Source organism: Oncorhynchus nerka, linkage group LG15 (assembly GCF_034236695.1).
Source record: "Oncorhynchus nerka isolate Pitt River linkage group LG15, Oner_Uvic_2.0, whole genome shotgun sequence".
In the NCBI taxonomy this organism is placed as follows: Eukaryota; Metazoa; Chordata; class Actinopteri; order Salmoniformes; family Salmonidae; genus Oncorhynchus; species Oncorhynchus nerka.
In genome coordinates, this window is record NC_088410.1 from 61945428 (window position 1) to 61965033 (window position 19606).

The following is a 19606-nucleotide window of genomic DNA, read 5'->3' on the forward strand; positions in this document are numbered from 1 at the left end:
GTAAAAATATGCTGTTCTGCCCCTGAACAGTTAACTGTTCCTAGGCTGTCATTGAAAATAAGAATTTGTTCTTAACGGACTTGCCTAGTTAAATAACAGTTAGAAAAAATGGCTGTGCAAAGTTGCTGGATATAGGCAGGAACTAGAATACGATGTTGTACATGTTGATCCAGAGCATCCCAAACATGCTCATTGGGTGACATGTCTGATGAGGCAACGGAAGAACTTTCAGGAACTATGTACATGTACAGATCCTTGCGACATGGGGCTGTGCATTATCATCCTGAAACATGAGGTGATGGCGGTGACAATGGGCCTCAGGATCTCGTCACATTATCTCTGTGCATTCAAATTGCCATTGATAAAATGCAATTGTGTTTTTTGTCCGTAGTTTATGCCTGCCCATACCATAATCCCACAATGGGGCACTCTGTTGACATCAGCAAACCGCTCACCCATGTGACACCATACACATGGTCTGCGGTTGTGAGTCCGGTTGGACGTACTGACAAATTCTCTAAAACAACATTGCCTATGGTAGAGAAATTAACATTAAATTATCTGCCAACAGCTCTGGTGGACATTCCTGCAGTCAGCATGCCAATAGAAGACATCTGTGGCATTGTGTTGTGTGACAAAACTGCACATTTAGGAGTGTATTTTTATTGTCTCCAGTACAAGGTGCACCTGTGTAATGATCATGCTGTTTAATAATCTTCTTGATATGCCACAATTGTCAGGTGGATGGATTATCTTGGCATAGGAGAAATGCTCACTAACAGGGATGTAAACATATTTGAGAAATATGCGTATGCGTTTGTGCGTATGGCACATTTCGGGGATCTTTTATTTCAGCCCATGAAAACAACCCTTTACATGTTGCGTTTATATTTTTGTTCAGTGTACTTATGAGGACATAATCAAGTACATAGGCAGGAAAGGAGGGAGGAGTCCATGTCCTTCTTAGTGTCTCTTGGTGCTGTTCTGAACTGGGCGTTTAAACAAGGGGGGGATGGATCCCCATTCCCTATAGTGCACTTCTTTTGACAAAAGTAGTGCACTATATTTAGGGAATAGGGTGCCATTTGAGACTCAGTAAAGTTCCCTAATGGGCTAGGATCTCCTATCAGTTTATATTCTGTTCGCAAAGAAGAATGAAACTGTATCAAAAAAAGCGATAGGTGTTTAGCCACAGACAGGGTTGCCACAACCTGAAACGACCCACAGTTGAACATAAAAAAAAACGTGTTTTTGGCAGCCAGAGGGAATTTAAAACACATTTACATACAGCACTTCTCCATTAGCATAACCTCAGATTCTAACAAATGCTAAATGTGTGTAGAAACACAATACTCTTCCTTCTGCAACAAACATCTGTAAACCTACCTAAACACTTTAGTGTATCATCTGCAGTACAGCACTAGTGATTGAATAGCACATATGTTGTCTTAATTGGCCAACTGTAAATTGATTAAATGTGTGTCTGTTTAGGCAAACATTGGCCCATATTGCAGAAGTAAGTAACTACTCTATGTTAATCCTTCACAAGGAAGGCCTACATATATCTTTTTGCTTTAGTGGAGCATTTTGTGGACCCAAAGTAGGGTTATCGTTTTTCTGGCAGAATAAAGATGGACCCTGTGCCAAACGAAATGTCAGAAGACTATAGCAGGGATTCAATCCAAGGTGAGTAACAGAGCTGTGGACTAAACAGTCGACAATGCACCTTTTAAAGGCATTTCCCCGATGTTCACAGAGATCGCATTCATGGTTAACACTGTACATGTCAGATAAAGCATGCATTATCTTTAAAAGGCTGTTACATTACGCTGCTCTTGAACACGCCTTGGATTGAATCCTGGCCCATGTATGCAAACTCAGTTTATAGTCAGTATAAAAGGTGGATGAGTCCTGTTACTTGTTTACTCTTTCAGCATGTCAAACTCTCATTTTGAGTATTAAATGGCAGCTCAGTTGAGAACTACATTTTTAATGGTGGCCGTCACAGGCTGCCTTTATAATGCTGTTATAATGGCATTATTCCTGACATAACTGTTTCACTACGTAAAACAGTCTGACAAATGGATCAAACACATGTAAAACATTTGACTCTTGGTTGAGATTCTTAGAATGTCATTGTCCATAACACATACACTACTAGGTAATATCTGGTCATAAGGCTAATATAATGGTTGTTGTCTTGATCAGCCACTATCTGTTAGTTCAGATGTTAGGTCGATTTCTTTGTCAGTGTTACAGTAAGTTGTGATACAGTACAGTATATGGCAGCTTCAGGGAAACTGGTCAAAGCTATCATGGAGACACTGCATTAAGTCTCACTCACATACACTCATACATCCCCACACTTAAAAAAAAAAAAAAAACTTAACCCTTTACACTCATGGGAATTGGCCTAGATGGATAGGGCTCAATTGAAAAGTTTCTTATAGAAGAAATATGAAATGCATAGCAAAATGGTAGCAAGTGAAAGGGAACAGTTTGAAGATTATGGGAAATTAGTTGACCCAAGGTGAGGACAACAGTTCATCTGACACAAGACCGAAACCAAACATTACACTCGATTATATGAGCATTTTACTTTTAGCTGCATTCGTTGAGAACGAAAACTGAAAACACTCTGGATACATTCAGTAACATGATAAGAATATTCCTGGAAATTGTGGGGTAGGTGCAACATAAGACAAAACAATGACAACGGTTTGAGTGGCTACACACCTCTCCAAAGTGTGCACAGTTCCTAAGTAATTTCAATGCACTTTTATTACTCAAATAAGAGTCTTCGACTATAAAGGTGCTATGTGAGCTCTCCTAGCTGTGCCGTTCAGGAACTAAAGCAAGCACATTTGTAGTTGTTTAGGTTGGAACGCAACCCCGCATCCCCTCCCTCACACAATTACGGTTGTTGTTAAATGCAATCCAAAAACAGTTCATTATAAATTGCAATCTGGGTCAGGTGGGCATCATTTGAAAGCTTATTCTATTACCAACATGACTAGAAAAGTTATAAAATACAACATTACAGTGTTAGGGTTTTACAATGGAATTCAGGGAAACAGGTCGTCATTTTGGTGCGCATCGAAAGGAGTCATGAGTTCGTGTGCTGCGACATTTTCTACACAATAGACAAAACATAGGTTTATTCTGTTCAGAACATCTTGTAACTGTACATCAAACATCTTGATCCTAAACGTTAACACTGTATATGACATGAGTTTTATCCTATGGAAATGTGAAGTGCACATTTGGATTCATGGGTGTTTGGCTTGCTTGTATGACATCAAAGCTGTATTTATTATAATCCTCTTCATTTACAGAATTTCCCTCACTCAGACAACAAAAATGTGCAAAGGTTGCCCAATTAGCACGAGGGATGGGGGCAACTTCTTGTCGAGGGAGGTGCTCAAGTTCAGAATGGCTGTCAGTCAAAACCCATACAGCACTGTCAAGCACAGAGCCAGAGCTCTGACTTTATGTCTAGCATGTTACTTTACAGCCACTGCATTCCAATTTAGGCGTTTATCAGTGCCCAACTCTGCTATTTTCAACCCGTATACGTGTATGAGTGTAAAGGGTTAAAGTAACATGATATATACCATATGACAAAGCACAACAGCTTAAAAAAAATAACATTACGACTGAAACCATGGAAGTCTATGACATATTTATGATCGATCACCACATTGCATCACATTTAATGGACGGTAACATGTTATTTTTTCTGGCGTTAAAGGCAACCCAGTTCTATGTGACCGAAACATGTCTACATCCAGGGCAGACAAGATAAACCCCTGATACCAGCCACTTCTTGGGGACCAATGATCCCAGTTACATGATTTAACAATGATTCTTCAGATCCAGGCCATAGTGAGCATGTGGCTGTCTCGAACTAGGTGATGTTTTTTCCATGCATCTCGTTGGTGTGTGTTAGGCTTGGGCAGTATACCGTATACCGGGGTATTTGGAAATAGCCACGGGATGGTTTTTCAATACAGTCGAAATTCTTCATTTCACCTGTTACATAATTATTCATTGTGAAGCTTACTGGTAGTACCCAGACACGTGGTGTTTGTTTACAAGCACACAATGACCGAAGCCTTGTGAGTCACTCACTATTGTGCAGCACACGCCATCTAGTTAAAGTATTAAATTCACAACTAAATGTTTGCCAGCTAGATATCTTATAACTATTTGCCAGTAACTTGCCAGTAACAGTAGAGAATCCCATCCTGGATCAAGAGCCTTGCTTGTTTGTTTTGTGCATGCAGCAAATTGTGAGTAGCATATAACTTTATGAGCTGGCATATCCGTCCTGAAAACAGTTTAGGTCAGAATGTTCGCAAAGTGCTCATTAGCATTTAGTTAGCATTCTCTATGGGACTTGACATGTACTTGTTAGCATTGCTAACCTTCAGATTAGGCTTAGTGGGGTTTGAAAATAGTGCCCCTTGTGTCCAGTGCCAATATTACCAAATATCCCGGTATGACACAAGGTCGGTATGAAGGTATGACAATCTGGATACTGCCCAACCCTACTGTGTGTACAGTTGAAGTCGGAATTTTACATACACTTAAGTTGGAGTCATTAAAACTCGATTTTCAACCACTCCACAAATTTCTTGTTAACAAACCATCGTTTTGGCAAGTGGGTTAGGACATCTACTTTGTGCATGACAAGTAATTTTTCCAACAATTCTTTACAGACAGATTATTTCACTTATAATTCACTGAATCACAATTCCAGTGGGTCAGAAGTTTAAATACACTAATTTGACTGTGCCTTTAAACAGCTTGGAAAATTCCAGAAAATTATGTCATGGCTTTAGAAGCTTCTGATAGGCTAATTGACATCATTTAAGTCAAATGGAGATGTACCTGTGGATGTATTTCAAGGCCTACCTTCAAACTCAGTGCTTCTGCTTGACATCATGAGAAAATCAAAAGAAATCAGCCAAGAACTCATAATTTTTTTTTTGTAGACCTCCTCAAGTCTGGTTCATCCTTGGGAGCATCTTCCAAACGCCTGAAGGTACCACAAGTTCATCTGTACAAACAATAGTATGCCAGTATAAACACCATGGGACCACGCAGACGTCATACCGCATCGGAAGGTCTCCTTGAGGTGTACGTACTTTGATGTGAAAAGTGCAAAGGACATTGTGAAGATGCTGGAGAAAACAGGTACAAAAGTATCTATATCCACAGTAAAACGAGTCCTATATTGACATAACCTGAAAGGCCGCACAGCAAGGAAGAAGCCACTGCTCCAAAACCGCCATTAAAAAAGCCAGACTACGGTTTGCAACTGCACATGGGGACAAAAATCGTACTTTTTGGAGAAATGTTCTCTAGTCTGATTAAAGAAAAATGTAACTGTTTGGCCATAATGACCATCGTTCTGTTTGGAGGAAAAAGGGGGATGCTTGCAAGCCGAAGAACACTATCCCAACCGTGAAGCACAAGGGTAGCAGTGGCAGCATCATGTTGTGGGGGTGCTTTGCTGCAAGAGGGACTGGTGCACTTCACAAAATATATCATGAAGAAAAATTATGTAGATACCGTATATTGAAGCAACATCTCAAGACATCAGTCAGGAAGTTAAAGCTTGGTCGCAAATGGGTCTTCCAAATGGACAATGACCCCAAGCATACTTCCAAAGCTGTGGCAAAATGTCTTAAGGACAACAAAGTCAAGGTATTTGAGTGGCCATCACAAAGCCCTGACCTCAATTCTATAGAAATTTTGTGGGCAGAACTGAAAAAGCGTGTGCGAGCAAGGAAGCCTACAAACCTGACTCAGTTACACCAGCTCTGTCAGGAGGAATGGGCCAAATTAACCCATTTATTGTGGAAAGCTTGTGGAAGGCTACCAGAAACGTTTGATCCAAGATAAACAATTTAAAGGCAATGCTACCAAATACTAACTGGGTGTATGTAAACTTCTGACCCACTGGGAATGTGATGAAAGAAACAAAATCTGAAATAAATCATTCTCTCTACTATTATTCTGACATTTCACATTCTTAAAATAAAGTGGTGATCCTAACTGACCTAAGATAGGGAATTGTTACTAGGATTAAATGTCAGGAATTGTGAAAAACAGAGTTTAAAAGTATTTGGCTAAGGTGTATGTAAACTTCCGACTTCAACTGTATATGTGTCTGTGTGTACATTTGAGTTGCGCTGGTCTGTCGTATGATGCTTGTTGCTTGGAGGACAACGGTGTCCAATTCTCAGCCTAGTTCCTCAAATTATGTATGTGAACATCAGTCAACCTGAGGGTGAGTTTTCCAGCAGTATTAACCAGATCTTAGTAACACAGAGAGGGTCCGCAGAAAGAGGTGTATGTGGAAGAGGGAGGAGGTACTTCAACTCCGTCTGCCTCAGGGGCTGGCCCCACCACTACAAGAAGGGATGGGTGTGCCTCATAGCAGGGGTTTAAAGGGTGTCGGTCGATCCGCCTCTCTCTCTGCTCCCCTCTCTGTCCATGGGCCCTTGGGACTGTCAGCCCTGGCTGCCACAGGAGGACAGGCTGTCGTAGAGGGAGTCACTGAGGGATTCGGGCGTCTCTCTTGGGGACATGATATCTTCTAGTCTCTCCTTCACCAGCTCCAGCCCTCCGTCCTTCCCCACCTCTGGTGCACTGGGCATCCTCCCCTTACCCCGTGTGCTGAGCCCCGTCTGGGGTGGCAAGGGGAGGCTGCATGGGTCAGCAGCCAGGGGGCCCTGGGGGACACACTGTTTCAAACTCTTGGAGGAGAGGAAAGGTGGGCACATGAAGAAGGGGGAGGGTGGATGGGGAAAAGGGGAGGATATGGATGGTAGGGATAGACAGGGATCAGAAGGATGCTATAGTTAATTATTTTACTTTTGATGTGAAATTTACCAGGTTGAAGGGAAACATGCATTTATATCTGCCACTTCAATAAATGCTTTTGTCAGTAACCATGTTTCCAGCCAACCATTTTTATGGTAGTAAACTACCTATTGGATTAAAAAAAACTCACAACAGGCTTAATGTCAGTAAATTTCCTAAATGACATCAAAAAATATATTTCACATGAGTAGATCATTTTTTTGTTGGTGAAATAGATCATGCGACAAATGGCAGTGAACATTTAATTTTTTCCCATAGAATATTGTTGATAAATTTGCAGTCACGTAATGCTATGTTGTGTGGTCCTGCCAATACGACTTGGAAAAGCATGTACAGTTTATTAGGCTACCGATCAAATAAGCTATATGAACTTCACATGGTGGTGAATGTGCACTGTCATAAGATTGATGCTCCTTTCCAATAAATATCGAGGGTCTTAACTTGTATGGTGGTGACATGATGATCGCTGCTTAACTGCCAATTGACAAATAAAAATGATCTAGCTTTTATTCATTATCTCAACATGTACCCTCTACACTGTATCTGTGAGCATGTGCCAAGATGAGTGGGCAAACTTGCCATATTTCACAGGTCTTTGAGACAAAACCATTAAAATCGGTACATGAAAAGTTATACGACGAAGTGATTCTTATATGCACAGCTCTTTATTTGCAAAAAGACTGTTTGTTTGAAACACACTGTTGCTGAGAAAATGCACATATTTCTTTGTGCAAATGTTAGAATAATTTATTGCTAGAAAATCTTTCCAAAAATGGGATGGAAACCCAGCAAAACATACTCTGAATGGTGGGTTGGAGTTTGAATGGGCCATTGCACTCTCCCCCATTAACTTTCTTGTTGTAATTTCTTAAGAAAAGCAAAGGAGTGTCTGGAGGGAACTTGCTGTGCATTTCAGTCCAGGCTGCCATTAACACAGCCCATTCAAAGGGAGAGAGTCAAAAACAAGTTAGTCAAAACTGTTTTTGACTTGAGAGACATGATTGTGCCTCGTTCATTATGACTGAGACTTGTAAAAGTGTGTTTTAAACAATGTACATTTGTGATAACTAGGCATAAAATAAGATTATTTCTTGATTCCTTTGAAACAAGGTCTAGTTGCGGCCGCAATCGGACTAGATTGTGAAACATTTTTGGCGGAATTCTTGACTGCCGAGAGGATTGACGGACCTTCATGTCTTAAAGTAATGATGGACTTGGTCTTTTACCAAATAGGGCTGTATATCACCCCTACCTTGTCACAACATAACTGATTGGCTCAAAGACATTAAGGAAAGAAATTCCACAAATTAGCTTTTAACAAGGCACACCTGTTAATTGAAATGCATTCCAGTTGACTACCTCATGAAGCTGGTTGAGAGAATGCCAAGAGTGTGCAAAGCTGTCATCAAGGCAAATGGTGGCTACTGTAGAAAATAGTAAAAATAAATAAAGTAGGTGTGTCAAAACTATTGACTGGTACTGTGTATACACACACACACAATATTTTTTGCTCAATCTGATTAGGTGGGCATGGCTCCCCAGTGCCTACACCCATGCCTACAGCAGGACTGATACATGCTCCTCCAGCTCACCGGCTCCAGAATGCTCCGACCAACTACTGTCTATCATATGTGCGCACAGGCAGCATAGAGAAGAAAAATGCATGTTTAGAACTGATAATCGACCTCATGGTGCAAGAATGAATACAATTAATTGATTACGATACTGTGCTTAACACCCTCTCGGCAGTCAAGCATTCCACCAAAAATCTTTCACAATCTAGCCCGGTTGCGGCCACAACTAGACCTCGTTTCAAAGGAATCAAGAAATAATCTTATTTTATGCCTAGCTATCACATATGTACATTGTTTAAAACACACTTTTACAAGTCTGTCACAAATAACTGCTCCAATAAGCCCCTTATGGTGAAAGAGGGGCTTGCAGAATCATGACCCTTTCGAGTTTTCAGTTCATCATTCGCCTGTAGGGGGTCCTGAGTGCTCTGGGCATTACTGAATCGAATGAACGAAACGAGTCAGGGGGAGACGGGGAGTGGCTGAACGAGTTGAAAAGATCAGAGTCAGTAAGCTGAACTTCCCATCACTCGTCAAAACCCCTTCTCCATCTCGTTTCCACAGCAACCCCCACCTCCCCATCCCCATCCCTGAGAAGTGGCATGAGGAGTTAGGCGTCTTTCAATCTAAATGCAGATAACTAACATTGCACTCCGCTTCATCCCTCCTTCCCTCTCTCTCTCTTGTTGGAGGGCAGAATCTGAGGATAATAATGTCAGCTAATGGGACTATGGTATAAAGTGCTGACAAGGGATGACAACTGACAGACAAGTGATCAAGGCCCCAGCTGTCTTTCTATCAGCCTCATCTCTTAAAATATTAATAAAGAGAGGAGCTTTCGTCATTTCATTTTTCACTGTAGATGAGAAAGTTGGCACATGTCAGCACAGAGTACTACATTTCTTGATACAATGGAGATGAACTCAGCTCGCTGACTCACTCACCCTTCTGGAGGGTGTCCTCTGGCTGCCCGGGTCTCCCTGCACATCCAGGTAAACATCACTGACTCCTGCAGAGCCTTTCAGGTTGGGAAAGGTCCAGTCCTTGGTTGGGGGATTTTGCATATGAGCCCCGTAGGCATCAATGTCTACATAAGAACAAATGTAATTCAAGATGTAAAAACAGAGCTTAACTCAGGTGTTTTGTTTCAAAATTTAAGCTTATGTGAATAGTTAGTCCACAGTTTTAATAACACACAAAATGTTGGTTTTGCAGAACTGATCAGACTTACGCAACCATATCTAAACCACTAATGTAAAATGTCAGCATTGAAAGGTCTATATGGGAACACAACAAGTCCTATGGGAATACAAAGTCTAAGAGTCCAAGCTGACCCTCATGGATGGTGCTGGACAGGTGCATGTTGGGACCTTTTCCCTCCAGTCCTGAGCCATACAGGATAGATGGGTTGACTTCATCCAGAGATGACAGCTCTCTCTCCAGCGTATGGGCTTTCCGCGAAACTTTCATCTTGGCCCCATGTTTCCCCTGGGAGCCTGAAAACCCTTGCTCTCCCTGTGGCTTCCCCTTAGTGATGCTCTTCCCTGCTGCATTACTGGCATAGTCTGGCATGGGGAACGTGCCGATGCCACTGTCGAGGGTACGCATGGATGCACCAGAACCTAAACATTGAGGAAAGAACAATGAAGTGAGACTAGAGTCAGGGGGAGACGGGGAATGTTAGTCAAGGGAAATGGATGACAGACATTATTATGACTCTCACCTGTAATGTGCTGGGAACTAATGGACTCTGCCAAGCTCTCGTCTGATGTGACCTCATCCTTGCCAATCATATCAGAAGCCTGAAACAACAAGGGTTACACTCCACGTAAGATTGAATCATATTACTGATGTGTCATTTATTAATTTGTCTATAGTGTCTAAGAGGAGAAAGAGAAGAGAATTTACCTGGTCCATCTCGTCCCTGCTCTTTGTGTGGCTGATCCCATCCCTCTGGTGACCGAAGATGGGCCGCGACCTCTTCGAGTCAAAGGAGAGGCGTCTGTGTGCCATTCCAAAGGTGGTAGGTATAGCTCCCCTCTCGTCCACCCTGTTTCCAGAACAAGACGTCGAGGGACTTAAGAAAGAAGAAGTTACAAACTCATAGGGGAACTAGTTTTCGACATATACTAATCAAATTAGATCAGATTTGATCATACGAGAAAGAGTTTAACCCTGTGGCAAGTTTTGTAATTACAGTGCATCCAGGAAAGTATTCAGACTTAATCCACATTTTGTTACGTTACAGCCTTATTCTAAAATGGATTAAATCGTTTCCCCCCTCATCAAACTATGCACAATACCCCATAACGGAATTTTTGCGAATTTATAAAAAACTGAAATTTCACATTTACATAGGTATTCAGACCCTTTATTCAGTACTTTGAATCACCTTTGGCAGCGATTACAGCCTCGAGTCTTCTTGGGTGTGACGCTACAAGCTTGTCTGTATTTGGAGAGTTTCTCAAATTTTTCTCTGCAGATAATCACTAGCTCTGTGAAGTTGGATGGGGAGCGTCACTGCACAGCTATTTTCAGGTCTCTCCAGAGATGTTCGATCGGGTTCAAGTCCGGGCTCTGGCTGGGCCACACAAGAAAAGACTTGTCCCAAAGCCACTCCTGCATTGTCTTGGCTGTGTGCTTGGAGTAGTTGTCCTATTGGAAGGTGAGCCTTCGACCCAGTATGAGGTCCTGAGCACTCTTGAGCAGGTTTTCATCAAGGATCTCTCGGCACATTGCTCTGTTGATCTTTCCCTTGATCCGGACTAGTCTCCCAGTCCCAGCCGCTGAAAAACATCCCCAAAGCATGATGCTGCTGCCACCACCATACTTCACCGTACCATACTTCCTCGAGACGTGACGCTTGGCATTCAGGCAAAAGAGTTCAATCTTGGTTTCATTAGACCAGAGAATCTTGTTTCCCATGGTCTGAGAGTTCTTTAGGTGCCTTTTAGAAAACTTCAAGCGGGCTGACGTGTGCCTTTTACTGAAGAGCGGCTTCCGTCTGGCCACTCTACCTGATTGGTGGAGTGACAAAGAGATGGTTGTCCTTCTGAAAGGTTCTCCCATCTCCACAGAGGAACTGCGGAGCTCTGTGAGAGTGACCATCGGGTTCTTCGTAAACTTTCTGACCAAGGCAATTCTATCCTTGTTTGGCCTGGCGGCCAGCTCTTGGAACAGTCTTGGTGGTTCCAAACTTCTTCTATTTAAGAATGATGGAGGCCACTGTGTTCTTGAGGACCTTCAATTAAGGTACCCTTCCCCAGATCTGTGCCTCAACACAGTCATGTCTCGGTGCTCTACGGACAATTCCTTCAAGCCTTATGGCTTGCTCTGACATGCACGGTCAACTGTGGGACCTTATATAGACAGGAATGTGCCTTTCCAAATCATGTCCAATCAATTGAATTTACCACAGGTGGACACCAATCAAGTTGTAGAAACATGTCAAGGACGATCAATGGAAACAGAATGCACCTGAGCTCAATTTCGAGGGTCTGAAAACTTACAGTACCAATCAAACGTTTGGATACACCTACTCATTCAAGGGTTTTTCTACATTGTAGAATAATAGTGAAGACATCAACACTATAAAATTACACATATGGAATCATGTAGTAAAAAAAACACAATTTGCCTTGATGACAGCTTTGCACACTATTGGCATTCTCTCAACCAGCATCACCTGGAATGCTTTTCCAACAGTTTTGAAGGAGTTCCCACACATGCTGAGCACTTGTTGGCTGCTTTTCCTTCACTCTGCCGTCCAACTCATCCTAAACCATCTCAATTGGGTTAAGGTCAGGTGATTGTGGAGGCCAGGTCATCTGATGCAGCACTCTCGTTCTTGGTCAAATAGCCCTTACACAGCCTGGAGGTGTGTTGGGTCATTGTCCTGTTGAAAAACAAATGATAGTCCGACTAAGCGCAATCCTGATGGGATGGAGTATCGCTGCAGAATGCCGTTGCAGCCATGCTGGTTAAGTGTGCCTTGAATTCTAAATAAATCACTGACAGTGTCACCAACAAAGCACCCCACACCTTCACAAGTCCTCCTCCATGCTTCAAGATGGGAACCACGAAGATCATCCGTTCACTTACCTTCCGGGGCCCACTCTGCGTCTCACAGAGACACGGCGGTTGGAACCAAAAATCTCAAATTTGGACTGGTCAGACCAAAGAACAGATTTCAACTGGTCTAATGTATATTGCTCGTGTTTCTTGGCCCAAGCAAGTCTCTTCTTATTATTGGTGTCCTTTAGTAGTGGTTTCTTTGCAGCAATTCGACCATGAACGCCTGATTCACGCAGTCTACTCTGAACAGTTGATGTTGAGATGTGTCTGTTACTTGAACTCTGACGCATTTATTTGGGCTGCAACTTCGGAGGCTGGGATGCGTAGTTGTCCAAACTTTTGACTTGTACTGTATGTAAATAAGGTATCTGTTTTTTTTTTATCACATTTGCATACATTTCTGAAAAACCTGTTTTGCTTCGTCATTTTTGGGTTATTGTGTGTAGATTGATGAGGATAATAATAATTTTTTACAAAATGTGGAAAAAGTCTATGGGTCTGAATACTTACCGAATGCACTGTATTTTGTAATCATCATTCAGTACACTCATGGCTGCAATATTATACATTTGTGCAAGACTTCTGATGTATTTAATGAAATCTTAGCAACATAATTTAAGATTACATATCATTCTTACCTGTTGAGGAGCTGCTGCATGAAGTTGTCTGCGGTCACTCCTCTGTACATGAGTGACAGTTGGCCCTGGGCCTGGTCCATCACCACCTCACAGGAGTGGCCCCTGCCGGAGCGGTCCATCCCGACCCCGTTCACATATGCCCGCTCCTCCTCCAATGCCTTCCGCAGGTCCTCTGCCTTCTCCATCAGCATGGAGATGTTCAGGCTCTCCACCACCTTCCGGGGCCCACCTGACTTAAAGTCCTTAGCCCCTCCGCCGGAGGCAGAGGATGATGAAGGAGAGGATGACATATTGTTCTTGAGTTTGGACACTTCTGGTTTACGGCTGAGGGCGGGGAGCTTGCTCTTCCTCAGGCCGAACCAGCTGGCGATGCCGTTGGAAGCCTTTTGCTTGGGCTCAACCAACTGGCCCCGGTCCTGCTCCTGCAGCTTAAGCATGTTCTCCTCGATGCCACGCATTACTTTCTGCTCGATGGCCGACTGGGGCACTGGTGGGCCGGACGAGTACTGCTTCTTGTCATTTTTCATGATGGCTTCAGTAGACGACCGCGGTGGCAGAGGAGGAGGAGGAGGGAAGCTCTCTGCATGGACGAAGGTCTTCTTCTTGCTGGCCAGGAGTTTGCTTTTGTCCTCCAGCCTGGGCAGGTGTCTCTGAGCCAGGGCGCGGTCCTCGTGAGCAGGCCTGACCCCTCGGGGGTAAGAGGAAGCCTGGCCGACCTTTGAAGGGGACTTTGAGGAAACTTTAGTGGGGCTGTTTTGAGGGCTAGGGGTAGTTTTACTGTGGTGGCTCCGGGTGATGGGGCACTTCCCATAGCTCCTAACCACGGAAGAGGTCTCTGTATTGGAGGATAATGTGCCCATCTTGATCTTTGGACCATCTGCTTTCGCTACATATATCCGGGGAGAGAATGATGACTCCTGCTCTGCCTTGGGTATGGATGATGGGGTAGCTGATGATTTGGCGCCTGATTCATGTATTGGACCTGGCACCCTAGGGTGACTGCAGAGGCTGGTTTTGGGGTATTGCTTCCCTTCCAGGGAATCAGTGTATTTCTGATGTCTGTGCTGCTCTGTCCCAGTTCTCTCGCCTTGCCTTTCAGCAGTCTTGCTTTTCTCAATATTGTTGGTGGGGGGTTTACCCACGTTACTTTGTGCATCCTTCTTGTCCATGGGCTGTGCGCCTACTGGCAGGTTCTCTGTGCTCTTCAGTTTCCCCAGAGCAGCCAGGCGCTCTTTGAATGGGTGGTGACTGGACTCACTCTGGGGTTTTCCCTGCACCAGCCTCTTGGGGGTGGAAGACCCAGGCGACCGGTCACCTTGCCTGGCTGCAGACTGGGTTGGCTGGGGGGGTTCACAGATTGGCTGACTGGGCTCCAGAGTTGCACGGTGCTCCTGGTGCCTGTCCCTCATGCTGGAGTAGCTTGGGCGACTACTGTGTGCTTTACTAGCAGCGGCGGAGGACGAGGAGGGTAGGCTGAAGTGTTGGTGGGGTTTGTGCCAGACAGGGCTTTCTGAGTCAGTGCCCTGGTCAGTGTCCTGGTCAGTGTCCTGGTCAGTGTCCTGGTCATCTGGTTCTGGGGATGAGTCAGGGTGCTGTGAAGATGGATGGCTGAGGAGGTTCTCCTCCTGCTGCTGCTTGTCTACAAGCCCCTCAGGTTGGGTGTAAGGGAGGTACTGGGGCGTCCCATCTGACGTGCAGACTTTCTCGTAGTGAGCCACCTTCTGAGAGCCCCTTTGTGTGTGAGAAGATGAGGAGGGGGCTGCCTTTGTACTGTGGCTGGGTTTGGGCGCAAAGTGGCTGCTGAAAGCTATCTCCTTGACTGTGGGAGGGGGCCCGCACTGTCCTCTGGCTTGGGTGGCGAGGTGGGGGCAGAGTAGGGGGATGAGGACAGCTGCTTCTCCCTCTCCGTGGTGGTGGCTTTGCGGGTCAGGACAGGTGAGTGGTACACCTCATAGTTGTTGTTGTTCCTGCAGGGGATCTTGGAGCTGCGGGTGAGCTGGGGACTTAGACGGAGGGGGTTGCCTGGTTGTGCCTGGTTCATCCCCGTCGGGATCTTCAGGAACTTGAGCAGCCGGGACGGGGAGGAAATGGGGGAGGGCTTGACTTCACCTAGGCCTGTGGAAAAGGTGGGGCTGAGTGCAAGCTTGCTCTTGCCAGAGGGAGGCAGGGCCTGAGCTGAGCTGGTCCTCTCGGGAACCGGGGCTGGAGAGTACAACTCCACCGCCACCTTCTTGCAGACAGACGTCTCATTGGAGGAGAAGTAGAGCCCGTTGCAGACCTGCTCGCTCACTTCCTGCTCCTCTTGATACCCTGGGTCCGTCTCCGTGGCAACGGGGTCTGTATGTGAGGTAGGGGTGTGCAGGCTGTTGTTCACATTGTGTGCCACTGATGCAGCCTCTTCTTCCAGGTAGCAGCTCTCCTCCGGACTGTCCCTGTTTTGGGTCAGCGACGTGTGCTTCACATCCTCACTGTGAGAGGGTTGCACTTCAGCCCGAGGCAGCAGTTTGCCAAACGGATGCCTGTCTTTGTGTCTTTGAAAGTTCCTGGTCTCCTGACGTAGCATCCCGTTGAGGTTGGCTTGGATTAGCGAGGAGATTGGATCAGAAGAAACCAGAAGTTCTGGAGGCTGCTCTAGAGAGTCCACTGCTGTTTTGTGCATGTAGCACTGGCTTGTGCTGCCAGTAGAGAGGAGGTGGGGGAGAGCTGCTGCCTGGGGAAGGCCTGTGCTCTGTGCCAACGCCCCCTGGTCCTCTGCCCAGGCCTGCCCGTTGAGGCTCTCCACTCTGCCCGGGTGTGCGGCGCCGTGGACCTGGGCACACTTCAGCAGGCTGTCCAGGCTACTCTTCTGGGAGAGAATTTGGCAGGACTGGCAGTCCCTGTGCTGGTGCTGTTTGTGCAGGGCATGGTCCTCCTGGAGAGCCCCTTCTCTGTTGGTATAATCATGGTTGTCTGAGTCTGAGAAGTGGCAGCGTGACGAGGGATGTGCTACCAGGCGCTGAGAAGAGGGTAACCCCACAGAGGACATCAGGGACATCTGGTCTCTTTCCATGGAAACCAGCGCCTGACCCAGGTCGTGGTGTGGGGACAGGCAGGAGGAGGGGTGGAACTTGAGGGGGTCCGACTCCTCCAGCTTGCGCAATACTTCCAGGATGTGTGCTTTCTTTTTGAAGAACGGAGACAGGGCCTCTATGGAGGTGGCAGGGGCCGGGGCCAAGCCGGCTGTTCCGTTCTGTGTGTGGTCCCCATTGCTCTGCATAAACAAGGACATCAGGTTGTAACTCCACTACATCTTCATCAGACAATACAAACTAAAAAAGTTAAGTACAGTATGGCTAAAATCTAAAGAAAAGTTCACATAGCCTCCAACATCTAACACATTGCGTGCATAGTGGAGCAGGACTCAAATGTATTGATTTCATGTTGACAATCGATTGTGGAGGTTCCTTTTTACTTTGATGAGAACAAAACAACATTTGCTTCGATACTTCAGGACTTTTTGAGGGGACCTGCATCTCATGTTTCAAGTGAACATACTGTAATGAACTAACCGCCCAAGTCCCCAATGACTCTGTCACAGCAAAAGAGGACATCCTGAGAATGCTGAGCACCCCTGTCCTGACAGGGGGAGGAATAAATGAATGAAGGAGAGAAGAGTGGAGAGGCAACTGAAGTCACTTTGGTTACACATGGCCAGCCAACCTTAGGAAGCAGTCTTTATCTTTAATTAAAGCAATTAATTCTGTAATCAGTGAGAAAACTTCTCCTCCACCCTCCTCCTCATCCCGTCTTCTTGGAGAGGAGCCAATCTGTTAACTAAAATAGTCACCGCCAGTGGGGACCTCTGGGATTATCCAATTAAGACAGAGGGGCGTGAGACAGAGCCACTTGCTTAGCATACACAGACCATTCGTTCTCTTCCCCTGTCATTATTTCCACTACTACTCCACTGGCATTCTCCAAAGCCATGGCATGTACATTTGATGAATCCAAGCAACAGGCCTGGTTTCTACAGGTTAGGGCCCACTTGATTACCTCAGCATACACTGTGCATTGTTTTCCCTTTTCAGTCTCCCTCCATCTCTCCCAAGTGAACCCAAAGAGCCAAGAGCCATTGCGTGCAAATTTGACAAACCCAGTCGAATGAGGTGACTTTGAAAACCCCTCTGCCATCGCTGCAGAAGTGCCTATTCTGATTCAATGATTTACGTCTACCTAATAAATTCTCAGTCTACACCTGGGAGCTCTGATAAGCCCATATATATGCAGTATGTATATATATATATATATATATATATATATATACACAATCTGGACGGGTGATGCACTTGGATCAGGGGAGCTGGGAGTGATGCAGAGCTTAGCTGAGGATATGGGGATGGAGAACTGAACTGTATGGGATTCGGTCAGTCAGTCAATACATTTCTCTACTCATGGTCCATTAAAAGCCCAGTGCAGTCAAAAACATGAATATACATTGATTATACCAAACATTAGCAACACCTTCCTAATATTGAGTTGCCGCCTCAGCATCCATGAGAGAGGATCTATGTTGTAAAGTAGCCCTTCAACAGTGGACTCCATCGATGTGTGTGATGGGTTAGTGGTATGGGCTCTCTTAAGGGGTGCCGCATTGATCCCAAAACCTCCATCCCACTATATTCTTGTTTAAAATCCCAGAGCCATATGGATGGTATATTAAATGCTTTGAGACTTGGGGCCAGAGAGAAACCATTGGCCAAGGAGATCTGATGGAAATAAAGCCTCAACCTCACAGAATTACGGAGGAGTGGAGACGGAGGGAGAGAACGAGAGGAATGCATAGGGTGTTTGTTCAGAGGGAAACAAAAATCTATATTCAATTTGACACCTCTCTCTCTGCCTGATAACAAGAAACCAATCAGTTGCCCTTGGGGTTGAAATGACTGGGTCTCTCTCGTTCCTGTCTTCCACTTGCTTCTCAGTCATTTGTCAGCAGGAGTCTAGTGCTGCTCCTTGGGGCAGCAATAACACTGGCCTATTTTAAGAGAGAACATTACAGAGGGGACGGTGAGCGCCGTTGGGGGTACTTTGGTGAGTGGTGGGGCAAAACAGGAGGAACCTTCAAAGCAGAAAATGTTATGGTGGCGCTAGAACATTGAGCGAGCCGAGCCCCTTTAAATGATATTAATTTGTGGGTGAATTCATCCTGGGAATGAGAATGGACTTTGTTCACTGAGGAACCTCCTTGGAACACATCAAATTAGTGGATTCGGCTAATTCAGCCACACCCGTTGTTGACAGATGTATAAAATCGAGCACACAGCCATGCAATCTCCATAGACAAACATTGTCAGTAGAATGGCCTTACTGAAGAGCTCAGTGACTTTCAACGTGGAACCGTCTTAGGATGCCACCTTTCCAACAAGTCAGTTCATCAAATTTCTGCCCTGCTCGAGCTGCCCCCGTCATCTGGAAGTGCTGTGATTGTGAAATGGAAACATCTAGGAGCAACAACAGCTCAGCCGCGAAGTGTTAGGCCACACATTTTCACAGAGCGGGACCTCCGAGTGCTGAAGCGTTGAAACAGTCTGTCCTCAGTTGCAGCACTTACTACTGTGTTCCAAACTGCCTCTGTAAGCAACATCAGCACAAGAACTGTTCTTTAGCCTAAGATCACCATGCTCAATGTGAACCGTCAGCTGGAGTGGTGTAAAGCGCACCGCCATTGGACTCTGGAACAGTGTAAGCACGTTCTCTGGAGTGATTAATCACACTTCACCATCTGGTTTGGCGAATGCCAGGAGAACGCTACCTGCCTGAATGCATACTGCCCACTGTAAAGTTTGGCGGAGGAGGAATAATGGCCTGTGGCTGTATTTCATGGTTTGGGTTAGTCCATGTTAACGCTACAGCATACAATGCCATTCTAGATGATTCTGTGCTTCCAACTTTGTGGCAACAGTTTGAGGAAGGCCCTTTCCTATTTCAGCATGACATTACCCCCATGCACAAAGCGAGGACCATACAGAAATGGTTTGTCAAGATCGGTGGGAAAGAACTTGACTGGCCTGCACAGAGCCCTGACCTCAACCCTCTCGAACACCTTTGGGATGAATTGGAACGCCGACAGTGAGCCAGGTGTCATTGCCCAACATCATTGACCGACCTCACTAATGCTTGTGGCTGAAAGGAAGTCCCCGCAGCAATGTTCTAACATCTAGCGGAAAGCCTCCCCAGGAGAGTGGAGGCTGTTATAGCAGGCAAGGGGGGACCAACTCCATATTAATGCCCATGATTTTAGAATGAGATGTTCGATGAGCAGGTATCCACATACTTTTGATCATGTACTGTAGTGTATGAGTATGAAAATAAACCATGATAACTAACAGAATGTGTCCAATGCTGGTGAAGCAGAGGTAAACAAAATATGAGTTTGCTGAGCTGATT

At 45.2% G+C, this 19606-nt stretch overlaps 1 protein-coding gene across 1 annotated transcript in view; it reads right to left on the minus strand.

Moving 5' to 3' along the window:
- Positions 1 to 4272: 4272 nt before the first annotated feature.
- LOC115143068 (nck-associated protein 5-like) overlaps positions 4273 to 19606 on the minus strand; it is a 40261-nt gene continuing 24927 nt past the window's right edge. Inside the window, 7 exon segments of the mRNA XM_029683084.2 lie at positions 4273 to 6767; positions 9413 to 9555; positions 9803 to 10090; positions 10192 to 10270; positions 10377 to 10545; positions 13181 to 15011; positions 15014 to 16430. Of these exon segments, the coding sequence (XP_029538944.2) occupies positions 6522 to 6767; positions 9413 to 9555; positions 9803 to 10090; positions 10192 to 10270; positions 10377 to 10545; positions 13181 to 15011; positions 15014 to 16430 (4173 nt within the window). The 3' untranslated portion in view covers positions 4273 to 6521.